Source organism: Cricetulus griseus, chromosome 8 (assembly GCF_003668045.3).
Source record: "Cricetulus griseus strain 17A/GY chromosome 8, alternate assembly CriGri-PICRH-1.0, whole genome shotgun sequence".
NCBI classification, from domain to species: Eukaryota; Metazoa; Chordata; class Mammalia; order Rodentia; family Cricetidae; genus Cricetulus; species Cricetulus griseus.
Genome location: NC_048601.1, coordinates 68,799,754 through 68,821,588, shown reverse-complemented (window position 1 = coordinate 68,821,588; position 21,835 = coordinate 68,799,754). Strand labels below are relative to the sequence as shown.

Sequence of the window (21,835 nt, the reverse complement as noted above, 5' to 3'; positions counted from 1 at the left end):
AAGCTCAGATAAAAATAAGTCAGCAGAGTGAGACTACGTTCCAAGGAGGGATCACTCTTGTTAGAGTAAAAAAGTTTAAAAACAAAAAAATAAAGCAAAAGAAAAAAACCCAGTCTCAGTTTCTGGAAATAGAGATTTCACTGAAAAATGCCATCATGATGGAGCAGATACACAAAATCACAGAGCACGTGGTTCTGCAGCTGAGGGACAAATGACAGGAATGCCTGGGCCAGCTGAAGACAGATTGTTGTATTGTTCCATTAATTGTGTGTAACTTGGCTTTTCTAGACCTTTCTGTGACAGACTAATCCAGCTTCCAAATGCTGCTGAGCCTTCTCCCTTTTGTTCGAAGCCGCCCACAATATCTCTGAGCTGGAATTCCTGCCACATAGTTTCATATGTAGAATTTTTAATTGAAGATAGACAAGCTGATGGGAAATGTTTTAAAAAATACATTGTTTTCAAAGAAGATGCTGGCTTAAGAGTGAAAGAAATACATCTTCACCCTGACCTATGTTTAAGCTCTTTAAAAAAAAAAAAAATTGGCTGACATCCCTTGTGAAGGGTTACACTCTGGCCCTGGACACATGGGTAAGGGCCCAAGACCAGCATAGGAAGACTTGGTGGACTTTGCAGAGCCCCCATTGAGGGCCCTACCCTGCCTGGGGAGTGGTGGGTGGATGGGGTGGAGGGTAGGCTGGGGGTGGGGGAGGAGGGTTGGGGGTGAGGGAAGGGAGAGGGAGAAGGGACTTGAAATAAGCTTGTTCCCTAACTAGAACTAATAAAATAAAAAATAAAAAATAAATGGGCTGAGCTAGGTATTGGTGGCTCATGCCTTTAATCCCACCACTCAGTAGCAGAGGCAGGCGGATCTCTGTGAGTTCAAGGCCAGCCTGGTCTCCAGAGCGTGTGCCAGGATAGGCTCCGAAGCTACACAGAGAAACCCTGTCTCGAAAAACCCAAAAAAAGGGGGGGGGGCTGGGTGAGCATTTTCCTGGGTTGGTTCACATGCACTGAGCAAGGAGTGAACACCTGGCCAAGTGTATTCCACCCTACTTATTTGACTAAATGGTCTTTGAATATAAGACTAACTTCCCTAAGTTAGCCCTGTCTCTCAGCATGGAGGGACGGCAAGATTTTTGTTTAAATCTTGAATCTCTAAGTAGAATAATCACCCCACATCAATCAAAGTCTTATTAGGATTTTGCCTTCAAATTCTTGGACGAGCCAATAGCAAAGCTTTTGGTGGTTGTGTATTGCCTACAAGGGGAATATTTTGATGTTATGGGTGTTAGATAGTGTTGGAAACTTTCCATTTCTTTGGGTGTTTTTCTTACCAAACCAGAGGCTTGAGCTTGTCAGGCTCAGGGAGGATGGGAGGTACACACGAAGGCAGACATGAGACTGTGTGCCAGTGTCCAGCTAATGAAAGATACATATTAAGCAGGGGTGTGTCTCCTAAGACTCAGAGAAGAGGGACAGATGTGGGAATTTTGCCTCATAATGGCATGATCAGTTGGAGAGGAAAAAGGAATTTGTGAAAGAGTAAGGACACTCAATTGAGAAGCAGAATTTTTAGAAGTCAAGGACCTTGTGCCAGCTACAGGATGCCTTCAGATTTGGTGGTCATGTCTTCGAAACAGGATAATTCTATGCCTGCCTCCTAAGACTATTGTGAGAATGAAATCAAATAAAGGAATAAACACACACAAAGCTTGATAGACTAACAAGGTTTCAGAAATAAAGTCCAAGTCCACCTGTACTTATTAATCCATCAGTTCCACCAGGTAGGCAGCATGAAAGTTCATGCTTAACTAGGACCCTAACCAGTCCAGCTACTGGCTCATTGTATCTTCTGCAAAAGCTATTGTCCAAGGCATATTTCTTGTATATTGCTGAACAACACAGGATATGATCGTAAGACCCTCTAAATAAGTTATTTTAGTTTAATTTAGTTTAATTTTTCGAGATAGTGTTTCTCTGTGTACAAGGCACAGAAGTCCTGGAACTAGTTCTGTAGACCAGGCTGGCTTCAAACTCACAGAGATCTGCCTGCCTCTGCCTCCCCAGTGCTGGGATTAAAGACGTTCACCACCACCTCTGGGCTAAATTTGTGATTCTTAACCTGGACTGACCTGTGCAATCAATCATCCAAAAAGATTTATAAAAAACCTCCCTACCCCTCAGATCTGTGAAGTCAAGTATTTTAGAGTGAGACCTAGTCATTAAAATTCCTCAAAAGTGCCCAGTGGTCCCATACACCCAGGAAAAGAAATACCATCCTAGCTGAAAGAAAATGGCTTCCCAGATGCCCATTGAGAGGAAGCAAATAGCCCTCTAGGTAGATTAGAAGAGACACAACTAAATGGGTTTGAGGAGTCAGTCTAGCTCAACTGCCAGTGATGATGGCAAAATATAAAGCACAAATCTTGAAACTCTTGTCTTCTTCCAATTCCTTTTATCTCTTTTTCTCCCTTGTCTTGACTTTCTTCATGCCTCTCCTCTTCTCCTTCTACTCCATCCCCTGAATTATTATTTTAAAAGGAGGCATTCATCTGCTTAACCCCAGTGATAACTGCTTAGTGGATTATTTTAGAAATCCTAGACAAATATTTTCCCTCTTGCTTTCCATTCCACTACTATTCCTTGGCTTTCTATTATTTTAATTGAGTATATGTCTTGGTCCTGCATCTCAGAACTCAGATATGGATGGTTGGGTATCTCCACAAGTCTTTCTGTATATTTTATAAATCTATATTCATATATGCCACACATACCTGAACTTTTTCATCTTCCTTTCTCTGAATTTCCATCTTCCTCCCTGAAGCCCATATCTCTCAGTGAGTTTTTCGTCTGCTCTTTCTCTTTCATACGCAGGAATATGAAATTAGAATCAGAATATCTGGGGAATGGGAACTCGGGGAGGTTTTAATTTTCTGGTTAAATGACACTAACTTGAAAACTACTTCTGTTTCATGTTTTATTGATGGGATAAATGGTGAAATCGAAGTACAGAATGGAAAGTGTCCTCGGGGAATACTGGATAAATCCTTCTAAAATACATTGTGAATGAGACCCACTGAGGTATGGGCATCCAAAATTTCCATCTTTTCTGGAAAATGGAAAATAGCACCATGTCTGAAGACCACAACTCCTGACATCTAGATTCTATCTTCTTATTGTAGAGCTTGATTTGACCTACAAATGTGTTCTGTTTAGCGTGAACCACTCTGACCTTAAAGTATTTGCCTTTAATTGAATTCTCTGGTTCCCTCATATGCCACCCTATGAATGTCAGTCCTGTTCCTGGTCTTCCTAGCCCCACATACACTTGTAAGCAATGTCTGCAGATCCAGATAGCCTGTTTCTAAAATCAGGGGTAACTCCTTTCACTCATATGCCCACTCCACTCACCTGAATAAATGCTTTTTTTTCTCAAAATTGATGTTCACTCTTGCCTAAAAGACATTGCAGTCTTGAATGGTGTTGGAAAATCTAAAGAAACGTTGACTGGATATGTTTCGGCACCAGAACCCCACAGGAAGGAATATCAGACTTTTTCATTTTCCTTTGTATTAATTGAGCCTTTCACCATTAACTTGATGCCTTCCTTACTATGTTTCCTAAATGAGGTCTTGCTAAAGAAAAAAGTGGGTCAGTTGATGGTTCTAACTAGTTTTGTCTTAGTTAATTTAAGGTTTGCCATATGTTCTTTGGGAAGGATGTGCTAACTATATGTCTTTTGCTGATTAACAAACAACCTGAGGGTTTTTAATTTAGATTTGCAACTCTCTGGTTAAAAGTGGGGGGGACTTAAAGGGGAAAAGATGTAGATGAAATAAAAGTTTAGATAGACCACTCTGTGCAAGCAGTTTTTGTACAGGTTCTGTCCCAGTATTCTTTCCTACCATGAAGCCAGATATCTTAGTCCCAGTATTCTTGATATTTGGGGTCAAATTTCTCTTTCATGTTAAAGATACCCTGTTTGTTGTAAGATGTCTAGATGTAACTGTAACCTCTATCCTGCAGATGCCAGTAACACACCAGCCAAGCATGGAAATAAAAAAAAAAACTGTCTACAGACATTACCAAGTAAATCCCTGTGTGTGTGTGTGTGTGTGTGTGTGTGTGTGTGTGTGTGTGTGTGTGCGTGCACATGCGTATGCATGCATGTCTGTCTGTCTGGGTATATGTGCATGTTCATTTGTGAAATTGCACCTTTATTTCTGGTTGAGAAAGTCTAGCTAGCATAAACAATCATGTGATCACCAAGTAAGAAATGTGAGGGCATCCCTGAAAGTAGCAGATGAAAGCCTAGACCTTATCTTCTCTAAGTTCAACCTTCTGATAAGAGATTGGACTGGGTGATTACTGTATATCTCTTCTCTGGACATCATATGAATATCTCCTCTGTTGACAGGGTTCCACACTATGCATCTACCAGTGGTCAGACCTAACAAGGTCGTAGCCAAAATTTCTGTATTAGATCATCACACCCATGACATTCAATAAGAATGTTTAACATTCAACCAGTATATATTGGCAAATAGACTCTCTGTACAGTCCAGGCTCTTCGGTGGGTATAAGAGTGCAGAAAATAACTGTTCAAGGAAAAATAGTCTGTGTAATAAAAAGATCACCATAGTGGAAACCAGCATTCATCGCTAGCTCAGACCCTTTGTGCTTTGTATCAGATTCTCAACCCCTGTAAGCCTCAGGTTCCTCTTGTAGAGATAAATTTGCCTGCACATTATATATTAAGAGCCTGGTTAAGGCACCCATGCCAAGAAAACAGTCAATAAATCATTTTCTTTTCATCTCCTTTGCTTCTTTGTTTTAAGCATTAAGGATTTATCAGCCAGAACCTATACACACACACACACACACACACACACACACACACACACACACACACACACTAAGATATTTAGGAATTGTATTCATCTAGAAGATGGTTATGGGCCCAGTCAGAAGATGAGATTTTATCTCCTGAATTTCACAGAAAAAAATGCAAGCAAATACAAACAGGAGAGAAAAAACAAAAAACAAAAAACTTAAAGTTCCCAGAGGTGGTGGTGTACACCTTTAATCCCAGCACTCAGGAGGCAGATCTCTGTGAGTTCAAGGCCAGCCTGGTCCACAGAATGAGTTCCAGGACAGGCTCCAAAGATACAGAGAAACCATGTCTTAAAAAAACGAAAGAAAAGAGAAAAAAAGTTAAAAGTAAGTATATTCCCAAAAGAATGCAAAGTCATTTCTAACGCTAACCACTAGACAGCAGGCATACACTCTGCTGTATCAAGAGAGGTCTAGAAAATACCCAGTGGCCAAGTTTGAACCAGTTTAGGAACAATATTTGAAAGTACTATCAATCATATCTGTCTGTGTCTCTTTTTATCATATCCCCCCAAATAGCAACTTGATCACAGAAGGAGAGTAATTAGTGGTATAGAGTAGTTGTGTAATATAGTCCTGTGTGTATGTGTATGTGTGTAGGTTTATGTAGTCTTATATAAAAGACAGTGTGTGTGTGTGTGTGTGTGTGTGTGTGTGTGTGTGTGTGTGTGTGTGTGCTTCTGTAAGGGAAATGTTTATATACATATAGATACAGAGAGGTGTATCTCTCAATTCATTTCAGTATATTTGTAGAATATATTTAATAGTCATATCCTAGCTAAATTTCTGGAGTTTGACAATCCATCAATGGCCAACTCAACCCAGCTAACATAAGCACCAATCCAATGGGTTCTTGTCTTCACCATAAAAAAGCATCCTGATACTCATTCTCCAAAACAGATACAAACTATTCTGGTCTTTCCATCATTTTCTCCAAGGGGAAGCATCTGATGATTTTTATTTCACCAGGGTCTATGATCCAGGGATTCCCAGTGTGTCTATTGTCCATGCTAGATAGAATGGCATCAAACTTGCTGACAACTTGATTAATTCCAGTCGGAAACATAGGTGTCCCCAAAGCCTGCCAATGATATGTGTGCAATGCTTAGGAAACCCTGGGAGGAATAACAAGTGGTGTTTGCCCCTCCAATCACCTAAACATCCTCAGAAATGTGTTGTTGGCGCTAAGTCCCACCAAATGTCTGCCTCTCTGAGGGAGGAGCAAAAGTAAGGTGTTCTTCTACACTGGGAAGCATGGGAGAATAGTTTGAGCTTGTGTATCTGTTTAACCTTGCACTTGAATTATGTTTTCTTTGTGATAGAAGCTTTGTAGTGTAAAGAATGTATGGGTTATTGTTAGGCAGGTGGACCTACTATGCAGACAAAAGTCTGAGAGTCAGGATCTGCCTCTCCTCTGTGTATAGGTATAAAATGGGTTTCCCTTAACCCACTATTCTGACACAACCTCAAAATCTACTGGGGCTAAGACCAGTATGAGAGAATGTCATTCGTTTTTTGGAAACACTTTTTTCCTCCTCTGTAAATATTTTTTAAAGCCTCAATACCACTGCTGAACTTTAATCAGCTTGGAAAAACACTGAAAGGCAGGGTTAATCTATCACGATGCCCAGGATGAGACATGAATTGTGGCCTTGAACTCTTTACAGAGAGCCCAAGATGAGATTAGAAGCCTCCGTGGGGAAAAAAAATAGGGAGGACAAAAAAAAAAGTACTACCCGTTTTTAAAGCCCTTTTAAATGTGTAGCCATGTGCTTAGAGGGGTCACAGCAATATTCTTATAGCTTAAAGATTAATTAATTTGAGGAATAAAAGATTGCAAGAATCACAAAACCTTAGTTAAAAGTACCACTCTCCCTTATGTTTATCTTCTCTCTCCTTCTGCCCTTCTTAAAAGCCAGAGGCACTGACCCAGCAAGGAATATGAGTGAAATCCTTGTATATGGGGGAGACACTTGCTTGCCTACAAATATGAACAGAAGAATTTAGCTGGCCACACATCACTTGTTCTGAAAATCCCTAATGTCTGATCCTTCTTCTCAAAGATTCTTCGTTTGATTTATAGGGTCTAACGATATTATAAATGGATGATATTTTGTCATGAGAATAGTGGAGCAGCAGAGAACAAAACATTATGTCCTCTCTCACAGCTATGCTGAAAAAGAAAAAAGAATAGAAAAGAAAAAAACTATAGATTCCATGCAAGTATTTAGGGGGCAGAGGAACACTGCAGTTCTCATGTCTGCCACAAAGGTTTGCTGCTAGAAGTAAAATTCTTACAAGCACACTAACACTATATTGTTCAGTGTACTAAGATAACAGAGCAGCATGTGGTACTGGATTCCTGTAGTCTCTCGGTGAAGAGATGAAGTTAATAGGAACCCTACTTCAGTGGCCACAGTGCTGCAATTTAAGACAAAAAACTAAAGCAAACGTCATGCTTCTGCCAGAGGAAGTGCTATTAGTAAGGTTCAATTGCCGATGTCAGGCACATTCCTACTCCTACACTCTCGGTGTTTGTTAATCTGTTTACAAAAGCAATTCAACACCCTCATGATTAAACTAAACCCCAAACTCCATCCATGAAGTTATCAAACAAAACACCTGTCTTCTAAACATTCACAATCTGAATGAGTGTGAAGAACATGGTTATGTATCATAAAGTCCTGTTGTTATAAGCAAACTGATGTGAAGTTTTTTTGGTCAGATGTGAGCTGGTGTGGTGTGTGTGTGTGTGTGTGTGTGTGTGTGTGTGTGTGTGTGTGAGTAAAGCTGTCTCCTAACTTAACATATTAAAGATATTTGCAAAATATTCATCTTGAAAAAGCCTTCTGTAACCATATTTTTAGGCATATTGGTTTCTTCAAAGGTAGAAGATTAATTTACCACCAATGCTTAGCTTAAATAAACCTTCTGCTAATATTTCCCTGCATTTGAAAAGTGGGGTTTTTCTCTTTAGGTTAGTAATTGGATATATTTGCATTTTTTGAGATAGAGTTATGTGTTTGCCACCCCACACACACCATCTTGATTCCTGATTCCTGCTATTTGTACTTATCTCCTGAAAAGAAGGCAGGGTATTAAAGAAAAAGAAAAAGGAAAAGAAAAATGCCGTGCTTTAGTATCAGTTAGAAATACAACATGGGAAACAGAGTCCAGTTGTTATCTGCTTTCCATGACAGTGTGTTTCAATCATACATCTGAATACAATACATTATTAGGTGGTAAAAAAAATACCACCTATCAACACACTTCTCCCCTTTTGCCCTTCCCAGAACCCACCCAACTGGCCCTACTCCCACCTCCTCACTTTTTAATTCAATAAAAAATATACAGACTCAATGAAGGGGCCCTGGAAGCCTTTGAGAGCTGGGAAGGGGCTGTCAGTCATCTCAACATAGAAAAAAAAGGGGGTGGAAAAACAGAGAAAGCACACACCACATAAAAGGGACATCTGAGAGGAGGCAGCATTCCTGTTCTGTGTTAGCAAATTATTTCCACACATTATGCAAGCAGAGGGATAAAGAGGGTTATCTCCCAACTCACCAGCAAGGCTGTTCTGACAAGTCAGGACCTGAATTTTCTCACCACAAGTCATTACCCAAGGGGGTTTCTGAGTCAAGGTTTGCTCTCTCCCCACAGTGCCTCCTAAGCTGATGCTTGCTTCTCTTAACTCCAAAAGAGCCTGTCTTTCAGTATTGAAGATTGGGATATTCATTCTCTCTCTCTCTCTCTCTCTCTCTCTCTCTCTCTCTCTCTCTCTCTCTCTCTCTCTCTCTCTCTCTCTCTCTCTCTCTCTGAGCCATGGGAGGGCATGATAAAGGGCACAGATTGCTACAGATTGCTACTAATTCTGGTGAGTAAAAGACATAGGAGATTTAAGACCAAAAGACCAAATGGCATTTGATGGGAAATCTTGAGCTGATTTGAAAGACAGTCATTGTAAGGGGGGAAAATGTTTCTTGTTCACAGGACAAACTGTCAGTCATTTCCTTTAAAAAGCCTTTTGCACTGATCTTGCCAAGATCTCTGATCTCTGCTGTAGAGGCCTAGAAATGATACCCGATCTTCCCTCACCCATCACTTTAAAGTAGCTAGATGTCTTAGCTCGCTCCTCAGAGGGTCTTACCGACTTTTTGGACCTTCCTACAGAGATGAATTACCGGGACCACCACAGTGATAAGCTTTCTTTGCCCTTCTTATCGTTTCAAATAGAAGCTAAATTTTTTGCTCCATGATTTCTGGATTTTTTTTCCCACCTGCCAAGACCCCTCGCTTCCACTCCCACCTATATTCCAAGGAAACTTTAACCACTGTTTTTCCAGTAAGACAGGTAGCAGTTCATTTAGGTTCCACCAGTCTGTAGAAACTGTAAATGCTATTTTATTTTAAACGTTTTAGTTTACAAAAAAAAATCAATGATTGGTACCTTTTTAACACTCTCAGATTCCTGAATATGGACAGATCTTCAAAGGGAGGAAGGAGTTCTCATATGAAATTTAAGACAGACTGTCCTGAAGATTATGGGGTGGGGTTTTTTGTTGTGTTTAATTTTTTGTTTTTAAGACACATAAAGCTAAAATGTCAAGTCTCTGGGAGAGATCCCCGTACAGTTTCAGTCAACACATCAGAGCGCAGAGGAGACCCGTCCTGTTGCCCGCCGGCCCGCCCGGCTGCCCAGGCGTATTTGGTAGCGCATGGGTTGAGAGCCACTGGGACAATCACACCTCGCATTCCCTCACGGGCTGCTGGTGACAGGTACATGTGCCATACTCGTTGATGATCACCAGGGCCCCCTCGATGTGGTTGGGTTTGTAATCAACGTAGTATTCCTGGGCAGACATAGCAGCCATCTGATGCATGGTCTGTTTCTGCTTCTGCTTCCTGCGTTGCGTGACAAAGCACTGTCTGAGCTGCCTGAGGCTGGCTGGGAAACACTTCCAGGATACGTAGAGTACGAGGACCACGATGAGGAAGGAGAAGATGAGAGCCATCGTGCCCGTGACCACCTTGTGGATCTGCACAGCGTTCTCAGCGTGCTCGCCGCCGGGGATAGCCACAGTGATGGGCTCAAGCGTGCCATCGTGCAGCCCCTCCCCGCCGTCCACCAGCGTGGTGGCTGAGCTCTCAGGGGGCGCTAGGTCACTGCGGTTAGTGACAGCCGACAGGAGGTGGCCGCTGGTGGGCTCGGCCCCATCCTCGCACAGGTGGAAAGCATACACAGCATCCAAGACGTCCTCGCCCTGTGCGTACTCCGGGCTGGCGCACTGCAAGTTAGCATCATAGCGCCCCTGGAAGTTGCTCAGCCAGGAGGCCAGGGCACACACATTGCGCCCGCAGTCCCACAGGTTCCCGGCCAGGGTAATGCTCGTAAGGGACTTCCAGGAGTTGAGGATACGGGGCTCTATATAGGTGAGGCGGTTGGAGTCCAGCTGCAGGGACTGCAGGTACGGCACGGTCTCGAACACGTGGGGCTCCATGTATTCGATCTCGTTCCCAGACAAGTCCATTTTCTCCAAATTCCAAACCCAGTCCAGAGAGCTGACCACAATGGCCACCTTATTCCGCCGCAGGCAGAGCGAATGGAGAGAGATGAGGCGCGGGAAATGGGCGAAGTTCACCTTGATCAAGTCGTTATGCTCTAGGTGCAGCTCCGTGAGCTTGAACAAGCCAGCGAAAGAGTTGCGCGCCAGACTCTTGAGCTGATTGTATCCAATGTCGAGAAACTTGAGGCTGCGGCAGTCCTGGAAGATGCGCACCGGCACAAACTGGATGGCATTGGCCCGCATGTGCAGCGTGGTGAGCTTCCGCAGCCCATGGAAGAGATCTGGAGCCAGCGCCTGCAGCTTATTGTAGGACAGGTCCACGCTGCGCAGGTTGGGCATGGGCCGGAAGGTGGTGTTGGCCAGTTGGGTGATCTGGTTGGAACTAAGTGTGAGTTCCTTAACTCGGCGCAGTTTCTGAAAGGCGTCCCCCTGCACCGAGCAGATGTGATTGTGATCCAAATACAGCCACGTGAGCTGCATTAACCCCGTGAACTGGCCGGAGCGCAGCTCCGAGAGGCTGTTGTAGCGCAGAGACAAGCCCAGCAGGCCGGACAGGTTGTGGGGCGCCTCGGTCAGGTTGAGCGCCTCGCAGTACAACAGCCGCCCCTCGCACCGACACTGCCCCGGGCATCCGCTGGGGGCGGCGGGCAGCATCTGAAAGCAGGCCCCCAGCAGACACAAGACCACCCCCGAGGGCCTCCTCAGCAGCCAGTGTAGACAGAGGCCGAGTAGCAGGAAATCCATTAGCGAGAATCTTTCCAGAGAGACTGGAGAATGTCCATTGGAAGCGCTGGGTCAGAAATCTATATCATATTTTATTCCGAGGGAGAGGAGAGGGAGGGGGAGGGGGAGGAAGGGACAAAACAAAAATCAAATCAATATAGAGAAATGCAGAAGGAACCCCCCTCCCCAGAACCACACGTTCACCTCTAAGCATGCAGAAAGCCGGGCAGCATACAAAGTTCACAGTCACGGAAAGATCAAAGCCGGGGTTATGCAGTCCATGTTAGATGCGGCAGCAAAGAAAAGGGAGGAAATTTTTTTTTTCTTCTGGAAAGAATTTAATTAAAAAAGTGTCTTACCCACCCTTTTCCAGCGAGTGACAACCTCCATTCAGCTGCTGCCTTTGTGTGTAGGCTAATTATATGCAGGGCGAGAGAAGACCCCTCTGTGTTTCCCGAGGCAGCCCTGCTCCGCGGCCCGAGGATCTGGCAGACGCACAATGTCTCACTTTGCTGCTGCGCTCCGGGGCTGCAGGGGCGGTCGGCGAGGCGGGGAGGCGACTTCTAGGACCCGCAAGTTTCCCAACTACGTGCCGGGAGCCCGGGCTTCTCGCCTTCCTGCCTCGGTTCCCCCTTTTTTTCCTCTGCAGTTCAGACTGTGACGTGGTGGTGGGGGTGAGAGAAAAAATCAACTCCAAACTCGGGGCTGGAGACTCCCCAGGATTTGACAGTCTGGAGAATGTCATCGGCAATGACCACCGCTGATCGCAGCCACCTTGGAGTCCCGGCTGAAGAACGCCTGCCATTCGTGTCCTAGGCAGCTGCGGAAACCTGGCCGGCTCATGGTTTGCGGAGCGCAGAGCAGCGCTTGACTCCTTCCCTCCGCCGAGGAGTGTGCGCGAGCCTGCACCAGCACCGACTGCTCACTGAGTGTCGTAAGCTGCTCGCGATTGTGCGTCTTCTCCGAGCACCTCCGACACCGGCAGATTGAAAAGGGGTGGGCAGAAAACCAACATTTTTTTTTTAACCAAACCGCTAAAGTAATATATGTTCTTTGATGAAATGAAAAACACTCTCAGAATTTTTTTTTTTTTTGGGTCTATATTTCAGGGCGGAAAAAAAGAAGATGGGATGGGGTTAGAGACATCACCACTGACAAGATCTATCCAAATGAGGGACTGACATACTCGGTTCCCCCGGCCAGCCTTTCTTTGGGGATATAGAACCCCCTCCCTTTTTTTGAAATCGGCCTACGTGTAACAGATACGTAGGACTCTGTAGAGGAATCAACATTTGTTTCTTTGCTTTCCAAAAAGCAACTTGAGAGGAGGCACAAGAAAGCAGTGATTTGGGGTTTGGCTCTGATTCTCTCTCTCTCTCTCTCTCTCTCTCTCTCTCTCTCTCTCTCTCTCTCTCTCTCTCTCTCTCTCTCCCTCCCTCCTCCTCCCTCCTCCCTCCCTCCCTCTCCTCCTCTCCCTCTCTCTCCTCTCCTCTCCCCTCCTCTCCTCCTCTCCTCCCTCTCCCTCTCCCTCTCCTTCTCCCTCTCCCTCTCTCGCTCTCTCCCTTTCTCCCCATCTGTCAACACTTGGTGGAGGGAATGCTTTCCTAGCCCACTCTGTTAGAGAAGTCATCTGAGTCCTGACAGTATGAAAAGGGTTGCAGTATGGCAAATTCAACCTGTGTACTGCTTGGGGATCCCAAGTGTGTGTGTGTGGGGGGGGCTGGCCCAGTCTACACCCTGTTCATGGAGCACACTACCTGCAGGGATAAAGGTGCTGTTGTATGATGTGGGAGAGGCTAACACTGGTATGTGCTGTTCATGGTAATTACATTGAACCCCTGGAGAATGTAGTAGAAAATATGGAGAGAGGAGGTAGTTTATAAGATAAGGGAGCCTTTTTCCTCATCCCCTCATCTCTAATTCAGCTTTGTGACTGTACAGAATAATGCTACTTTGCTTCTGAATACCAGGAAAAACCCCTGCTGGATTTTCTACCCTCAATCCTTTATAGACAGGCATATATACAACAAATAAGTACCCCTTCCAGTCACAACTATTCTATAAGAAATCCATCATATTGCCACTGACCTGTGGTTATCTGTTTTAAGAAAGGAAGGAAGGAAGGAAGGAAGGAAGGAAGGAAGGGAGGAAGGGAGGAAGGGAGGAAGGAAGGAGAACCACATCCTCAAAGATGATTAAGTGTCTGTGTCAGGAGGAATCACAGGTTAAGGTGTATTATTGTCCTTATATTCCCATCATTTCTACCTCTAGTGAACTCCACACAAGTGAGCATTACCTGTCACTATTACTTTGCTAGGAATGATGGTGGACTGGGAGAACTCCCAGTTTAAGTAGATTGGTCAAGCCACTACACTGGCCCTTAACAGCAAAGCTGAAAAGACCAACTGGTAGAATTAAGGTCACCAAAGGCAGGTGCTACTTTTCAGGAAAAGGCATATGAACAGGGGTATGAATCATTCCATTCTGTATTCATCTGAGCTCTGCCCTGGTCATTCATCTCCAAGATACATCATTTAATTGAAAAGAACACAAATCTGAAATGTCCTAGACATCACATGCTGTCTTAGGAGCTAGAGGAGACATTAGAAAATCAACCCTCTCCATTTTGCACATGACGAAACTGAGGCCAGAGACATCTGGAGATTATTCAAGGTCGTACACCTTCTTACTGACACAGACAGAGCAGAGCTTTGCTGTTTCTCCTCAGAGCTGTGTTCTTTCTTTGCCAGACTGGATGGTCACCTGTCCTCACTCTGCCTCCAACCTAGCTCTGGACTGGGCCTTTGGCACTTCTGAGTTGCTGCAGAACACTTTAACAGACAGAGAAACAATTTCATCATCAAGTGGTTTTACCCCTTGCCAAAACAATTATTCCTGACAGCATGCCGACTGATTGAGCCATAAACTCTAAAGGGTTGGAGGAGCAGGGCTGGGCAGGCACAGGCAGGGGTAAACAGTGGCCAGCCATTCAGCAAGCACTGTGAACAGAAGGCACCCAATCCCCATGGCTGCTAGGAAGAAAATCCTTGTAATGCATGCAACTTGGCAAAAGGATGAGAGAGGCTGCCAAATGGGCAAGAAGAGGTCCTACTTTGGATGTCACTTGATTTGTAGAGCTGGTACAGAGAGGCAGAGAAGAGTTGAGTGTTGGCAAAAAAGAAGAAGAAGAAAATTAAATTCTCTGCATTTATATGTGAGTTTTCTTCTAAGTGTGCCACTCAAAGTGTAGAAGATGCTTCTAGGCTGTAATTAGGAAAAAAATATATATGTAGTTTTTCATACTATTATGCTGCAAATTATTTCGTCTGCATGGTATCTTTAAGCCCTTCTCACCTCTAATGTGGCAAGTTGCATCTTTTCTATCCTCTTAAATCCCTTGGCAGAGCTGTATACATTAACAGATTGAAATGAGCTTTATTGAAATTTAGCTATTCTAAGTCTTCTGAGTTGCAGAATTCCAATTTATTATGTATTTAAAGCATACCAGCACTGATTAAATCAATGCAAATTAGGTTAAATAAGAACAACATGAATCAAGTGTTTCAGCAAAGTTGAGTTGAGAAACGACAACTTTTGAGTCACCACAGCAAGTTGATATGGCTGTTTTTTCACAAATTTTCATTTCATTCTTCTAAGTGCCCAAGATTCTAAAATGGGAGAGAAATGTGCTTACTTTCAGTTTTTTTTTTCCTGTCTTTTCTCTTTGCCTGTCTTATGAGAAGGCTGACCCTCTTAAATAGTAATGTGTCCACCATGTTCTTGGTCAAGCTCTTTGTTGGGGATAACCATAGGTTTGTGTTGCCTAACCTATTCTTCGTTGTTGGATAGCTGAAGAGCATACCTTAAAAACCCTGATGATACTTGGCATATTTATGGAGAATAGGAAATTGAGTCGATCTTACTGAAGTAATGTGCCATCGATTCTAGAAGCTAAATATTCATCAAGCGTACAACCTAAAAACAGCATGCATAGGTTTGAGATTGGAGACCTGGCTCTCTAGTCTGGTATCAGAAAAGATAAGTAAACATGATTTGCACGGTATGATCCTGATTGTCAAAGCAAATCTGGAACTAAAGAGAGGTAGAAGAGAGACAGCTTAGTGCAGTTGGAGAAGCTAGAAGTATAGTCTGTTGGTGGAAGAGCTAGTTGGACATTCCTTCTCTTCTAGACCTTATAAAGTAACCCTTACCTAATAAACCTTCTAATGTTTTCTTGGTACTCCATGATGTGATGTGGGATGGAGGCAGCCGTATAATTAGTACTGCCACCCATTTCATCTAAACTGAAGGCCACCTTCAGTTTGTTCATTTCAGCCAAAGGAGTCTTATGAATGAAGAGAAGCAAGTAGAAAGATTCTCAAATGTGGTTGGGAGTGAGTGGGAAGGGTGCTTAAAGGCAAGTTTGAAGATCTAAATTTAGATCACCAGCACCCATGTAAGTGTACTGCAATCCTATCACTGGCACTGGAGCCACAGGGATCCAGAAAGCTTGTTGGCCAGGCAGTCTAGATTAAACAGTGAGGTTCAGTGTGAGGCCCTATCTCAAAGAATAAGATAGAGAAGTGACTGGGAAAGATATCTCCATATCCACTTCTGACCTGTCCAGACACTAGTGTCAGTGAATACACACACACACACACACACACACACACACACACACACACACACACACAGAGAGAGAGAGAGAGAGAGAGAGAGAGAGAGAGAGAGAGAGAGAGAGATAATGTTTATGAAATGAACCTGTGTTATGGTTGTCTTTCCTTCAATAGTCTTTGTCAATGTTCAAGGAAAGAGAAATTCAAATAGCGATTTTAATGTTCTGTCATTGCTGGTACCAGCCTGGACCTTGATCTTTATGCTGTTGTCTTTAATTTTCAGTAGCAGTGAACCATGGCTTTTCTTTAAAAGGAAACACTTAGAGGAACTGGGGGAGGGTGGGAGTCACAGTTTCAAAAGGAGAGCATTAACCTCGTTGTTCCTCTCGGTATGCTCCACACAGTTGGCACTTTATGTGGAGTGCCACCACAGATGCCTGTGGAACCCAGGGGTGAGGACCCTCAGACTTCTCTCAGGAGGTCTACTTTGGAGAAACAAATTAGAAAGGGGAAGTCCCTTCTGGTCAGACTGAATGTCTCTCTTGAAAGAAGACAGCAATAAGAGTAATAATGAGAATGTCTCTGTCACGCTCAATGAATGAACTCAATAGCACCTGGAAACTAAGTAAATATGAGTGCCCTGCTATCCTGGGCCTATTTAGGAGTCTATCCTGTGATTGTTTATGCACTGGGTTTTGCCTTGTTAGGTGGACCTTTTATTTTATTCTCTCTGGGTGACTTCCATTCTAACCTTCAATGTGAAGATGAAATGTCTAGGATTACTTAACTGACCTCCATCCTCCCCTATCACATGTGAAGTGCTCCCCCATTCCCAACCCCTCTACCAACTGTTTACTTTTACTAATCTCTTGTTCCTATTCATTCTATATGAGTGGCAATCATATCTATGTTGACCATTTTAGAACTGCACCGATTGTTAAACATCTTGAAGTCAAAACAATAAGTGGATCAGTTAGAATTCTTGCTCTGTTATTTCCCTTGTTGTTTTTGTTCACTAGTTTAATACTCTTTTTTGAGACATGGTTTCCTTATATAGCTAGTCTGAACTTGAAATCCTTCTATAGCTCAGGATGGCCTAAAACTCATGACCTCACGCCTCTCTAGCATTGGGATTATAGGCATTTGCCACCATGTGGAACTTGGTTTTTTCAGTGTGACTCTACACATGTCATTCCCATTGTTAGTCAAATGGGTCAAGGTATAGCTATCAAAAACACCATTGACAGTCTATGCTGGAGAGGATGTGGAGAAAGGGGAACACTCCTCCATTGCTGGTGGGAGTGCAAACTTGTACAGCCACTTTGGAAATCAATATGGCAGTTTCTCAGAAAAATGGGCATCAATCTACCTCAAGACCCAGCAATTCCATTCTTGGGCATATACCCAAAGGATGCACATTCATACAACAAGGACATTTGTTTAACTCTCTCTCTCTCTCTGTCTCTGTCTCTGTCTCTCTCTCTCTCTCTCTCTCTCTCTCTCTCTCTCTGTGTGTGTGTGTGTGTGTGTGTGTGTGTGTGTGTGTGTGTGTGTGTATTCACTGACACTAGTGTCTGGACAGGTCAGAAGTGGATATGGAGATATCTTTCCCAGTCACTTCTCTATCTTATTCTTTGAGATAGGGCCTCACACTGAACCTCACTGTTTGTAATAGCCAGAACCTGGAAGCAACCTAGATGCCCCTTGACCGAAGAATGGATGGAGACAATGTGGTACATTTACATAATGGAGTATTACTCAAGGGGAAAAAATGGACTCTTGAAATTTATAGGCAAATGGATGGGACTAGAAGAAACCATCCTGAGTGAGGTAACACAGTCACAGAAAGACAAGCATGGTATATGCTCACTCATATATAGATAGCAGTCATAGAGCAAAGGACTACCAACCTACAATTCCTACCTCCAGAGAAGCTAGGAAACAAGGAGGACACTAAGAGAGACATACATGGTTCCCTGGAGAAGGAGAAAGGGACAAGAACTCCCAAGCATATTGGGAGCACATGGGGAGTGAGGTAGGAAAAAGAGAAGGGGAGAAGAAGAGGGGGGGAGGAGAAAATGAGGGATCAGGAAGTCTGAGTCAGGGGAAGAATAGAGGAGAGCAAGAAAAGTGATACCTTAATAGAGGGAGCCATTATAAGTTTGAAGAGAAATCTGGCCCTAGGGAAATGTCCAGAGATCTATAAGGATGACCCCAACTAAGAATCTCAGCAATAGTGGAGAGGCTAACTAAAATGCCCTTCCCCCTTAATGAGATTGATGACTACTTCTTAAATGCCATCCTAGACCCTTCATCTAGTAGCTGATGGAAGCAGAAGCAGACACCCACAGCTAAGCACTGAGCCTTACTCCTGGAATCCAGTTGCAGAGAGGGAGGAGTGATGAGCAAAGGGGTCAAGAGCCTATTGGAGAAACCCACAGAAACAGCACAGCTGACCAAGTGAGACCTAGTCATAAATCTGGGGAACCATCTTTAGACTCAACCAAGCCCTCTGAATGTGGGTGCAAGTTAGGAGGCCTAGGCAGTCTGTGGGACCTCTGAAAGTGTTTACCCCTAATACACAAATGGACTTTGGGAGCCCATTCACCAAGGAGGAATACTCTGTCCACCCAGATACACGGAGGAGGGGCTAGGCCCTCCCCCAAATGATGTGACAGACTTTGATGATCCCCCTATGGGAGACCTCACTCTCCCTGCGCACTGGATGGGGGTCCTTTAGGGGGGTTGGTGGGGGCATCGGAGAATGGGAGGGAGAGGGAACTGGGATTGATAAGTAAAATATGGCTGTTTCTAAACTAAATAAAAAGCATACCTGAAAGGATGTTTGAGGGAGTTTACTGAGATCATGTTTTTAAAGCTTTGTGACAACAACAAAACAAACAGACAAACAAAAAACATGGAACAAGCAACCTCAGTGCTTGTTAGAAATGCAGGATCTTAAGACTTTCCTCATAACACCTAAATAATCAATAAATTCATTATATAGGAAACATATCTGAGGATGTAGCTCACTTGACAGATTGCTTGCTGTTGAGGCTTATAGCCCTGGTTTCTATCCTTCATGTCACATAAAGTAGATGTAGTGGTGCCAATCTGTAATGGTAAAGGCACAAAGATCTAGAGTTCAAGGTCACCCTTGGCTAATGTATTCAGTTCAAGGCCACCTGTGGAATGCAAGGGAGTCTGTCATAAGAAAAGGAGGAGGAATAAAGGAAGACAAACAAAACTAAAACTAACAAAACCAAACTTTTGAGAAGCATTGTATCTGAGAACTGTCCAACTCTACCCAGAAATGGAAACCTAAGCCCCTTTATTGACTTCGTAGTTTTGTAACTGAGGAATGGGAGGGACAGGATGATAAGTTGTAAGTCAGCATTGTGAATTTGGTCAAAAAGAACAAACTGACTCAACTGCGTTGTGTCTCTCCTACTGGGTTTTAAGAGCATGAAGTACAGGGTCTAGGTCTATCACAAACTCCAGCCCAGAGGAGGCTTTCTGATAAGGTTTGATTCTGTTGTCAATATAGGGAAGACACTGAGCATCCATAGGGCTTTCTGCTGGTTTATCTTTACTCTTCATCTTTATGATTTCATAAGACTTTGACTCCATGGTGACTGATCTAAGGGGGCAATACTCTATCTTCTCTCTCCAGATCTCCCATCAGAGAAGGAATGTGACAGGAGAGATACATGGGAGTATGACAGGCAGAGTTGCCTTTTCAGAAAAGAATCTTTAACATTACTGAAGTTTGCTTACATTGGTCCATTTCTTAGCACCACCCAACACCATTATGCCATATATATATACATATATATACATATGTATATATAATATATATATATGAGAAACAAAAACTAGAGACTACAAGCTAAATTTTTTTTAAAAAATGTACTTGATAGTGACAGTTAAAGCAACTAAAACCAACAACCCAGAGATGAACCATGGAGTCTGTAAGATGCAGTACCTTGTATTTGTCTCCTCTTGCTCAGTGTTGAGCTTGTTACTCTTTTTAGGGCCTTGTGAAATACGCTGTGATAAATATATTCATATGTATAGACCTTGCATACTTGAGGTAACATGACCTCACACTTTTATTCTAGAAATGGAACTGGTGATCAAAAGGTGTGGGCTTTTGAAAGCAGTTAGTGTATGCTCCCAATTATTCTTCTGGGAGGTTATGAATATTCCATCCCCAGCAAGCTCTTTCTCTGCCTCCACTTTTCTTTGAGAAACCCCTCTACATATTGAAACACACCTTGGTCCCTTCTCCTACTAGTTGAGGCAGTGACTAAACACTCTGACTGTATGTTCTTGACCCCTAGGAACTATCCTTCCTGATACCCAGTTTTCCATTCAATCCTGGGGAAGGAAGTCCCACCACATGAAGAGGGTTGGGCTTTGAAGATCTTCAGTTCCTTCTGGTTGCCCTGACTTTTGTTAACAAGGCAACCAAGTTATTCTCATGGATGTGTTGTTGACTAACAATATCCTAGTCCAGTATTACTTAAAATAGGTTAGAAAGGCTAAGTAGAGTTGGGCGTTGGTGTGCACGCCTTTAATCCCAGCACTTTGGAGGCAGAGGCAGGAAGATCTCTGTGAGTTTGAGGCCAGCCTGGTCTCCAGAGCGAGTGCCAGGATAGGCTCCAAAAGCTACACAGAGAAACCCTGTCTCGAAAAAACAAAAAGAAAGAAAGAAAGAAAGGAAGGAAGGAAGGAAGGAAGGAAGGAAGGAAGGAAGGCTGGCTAGTAGATAAAGGTGCTTATGGCTAAATTGGGAAACCTGAGTTTGATCCCTGAGGCCTATGTGGTGAAAGGAGAGTACCCAGCACCCCAACACACACACACACACACACACACACACACACACACACACACACACACACACACAGTAAATAAATGTAAAACAAAAACTTATATTTCCCTAATTTCAAGATGCTCCACCTTCCACATGTGTACATAAAGAATTAGATATGAGGGACCCTAGGTATATGACCTGAGATTAACATATAATCTGATAATGTGCCTGTGTCTTTCTTAGGATAGTCTGGTCTACTTGCTGATTCACAGACATGCCTATTGAGTTGAGTTTATTAACTGAGTTGATTATTTACCTAATCAATAGCCCAAGGAACCTGAGGTAAATGTAGAAAATTCATCATATTATGTTGGGAGATAGGCAAAAATATTAACCCTGTAAGGCACAGACTTTTCCAGATGGGTTTTCACAGGTTTTACCATTTATGCATGGTTTTCTTTCACAGATCTATTTTATATGGGGTCCCCTGCTCCCACCATCCAAAAGCAATGAGTTCTCTGTGGAATTCCAGCATATTCAGATTCATTTCTCTCTTCCTGCAAACTCTCTCCCGGTCTCAGGAACTACTGCTTAATCTTCCACAGAGAATGCCTTTTAATTATTTATCAAAATGGTTTTGGTGTGGTTATTTGTTTTTGTTAGTCTGTCTTAGGTTACGTGGAGAGTCAGCTCAGAATTTGCAATAAGTTAAATATGGTCGCTGCCTTCTTTGCTCCTTGAACCTGAGAGGATCTGTGAACTGCAAGTGCGTGGGCTATGCTGTGGCAAAGATAGACACTTATGTTTGAGGTTGGAGCAACATTTCTCTAGTTTTGTTGAATAAAGTCAGGTAGAGAAACAAAGAGGAAAAAAACAGGGGCTGGGAAAATGAATAGAGGAGTAAATATGTGCTTTTCTGGGCAGTCCTGGTGACCTGAGTTTGGATCACCAGAATCCACATAAAAGTCAGCCATAATATTACAAGCATATGTATCCCACTGTGTCTCTACAGGGAGATAGGAGGCAGAGACAGGAGAATTTTCAGAAGTCCATAGGCTAGCTAGACTGGCATACCCAGCCTCAGCTGAGAGACTCTGTCACAGAAAAGTAGAATGAAAACAAGGATCAACACCTGGAAGTTGTCCCGAGATTTATGTGGGAGTGTTATGGTGTATGTGTACTCATACTCACACAGAGGAATAAGCACAACACACTTGCAA

General features: G+C 43.4%; 2 protein-coding genes across 6 annotated transcripts in view; one reads left to right on the top strand and one right to left on the bottom strand.

The window, feature by feature from the left end:
• Ctnna2 (catenin alpha 2) overlaps positions 1-21,835 on the top strand; it is a 1,115,196-nt gene that overhangs the window by 729,938 nt on the left and 363,423 nt on the right. The gene's annotated exons all lie outside the window — the stretch shown is intronic.
• Lrrtm1 (leucine rich repeat transmembrane neuronal 1) lies at positions 9,350-11,247 on the bottom strand. The gene has a single exon (XM_035448608.1). The coding sequence runs from the start codon at positions 11,202-11,204 to the stop codon at positions 9,636-9,638; it is 1,569 nt and encodes a 522-aa protein (XP_035304499.1). The 5' UTR covers positions 11,205-11,247; the 3' UTR covers positions 9,350-9,635.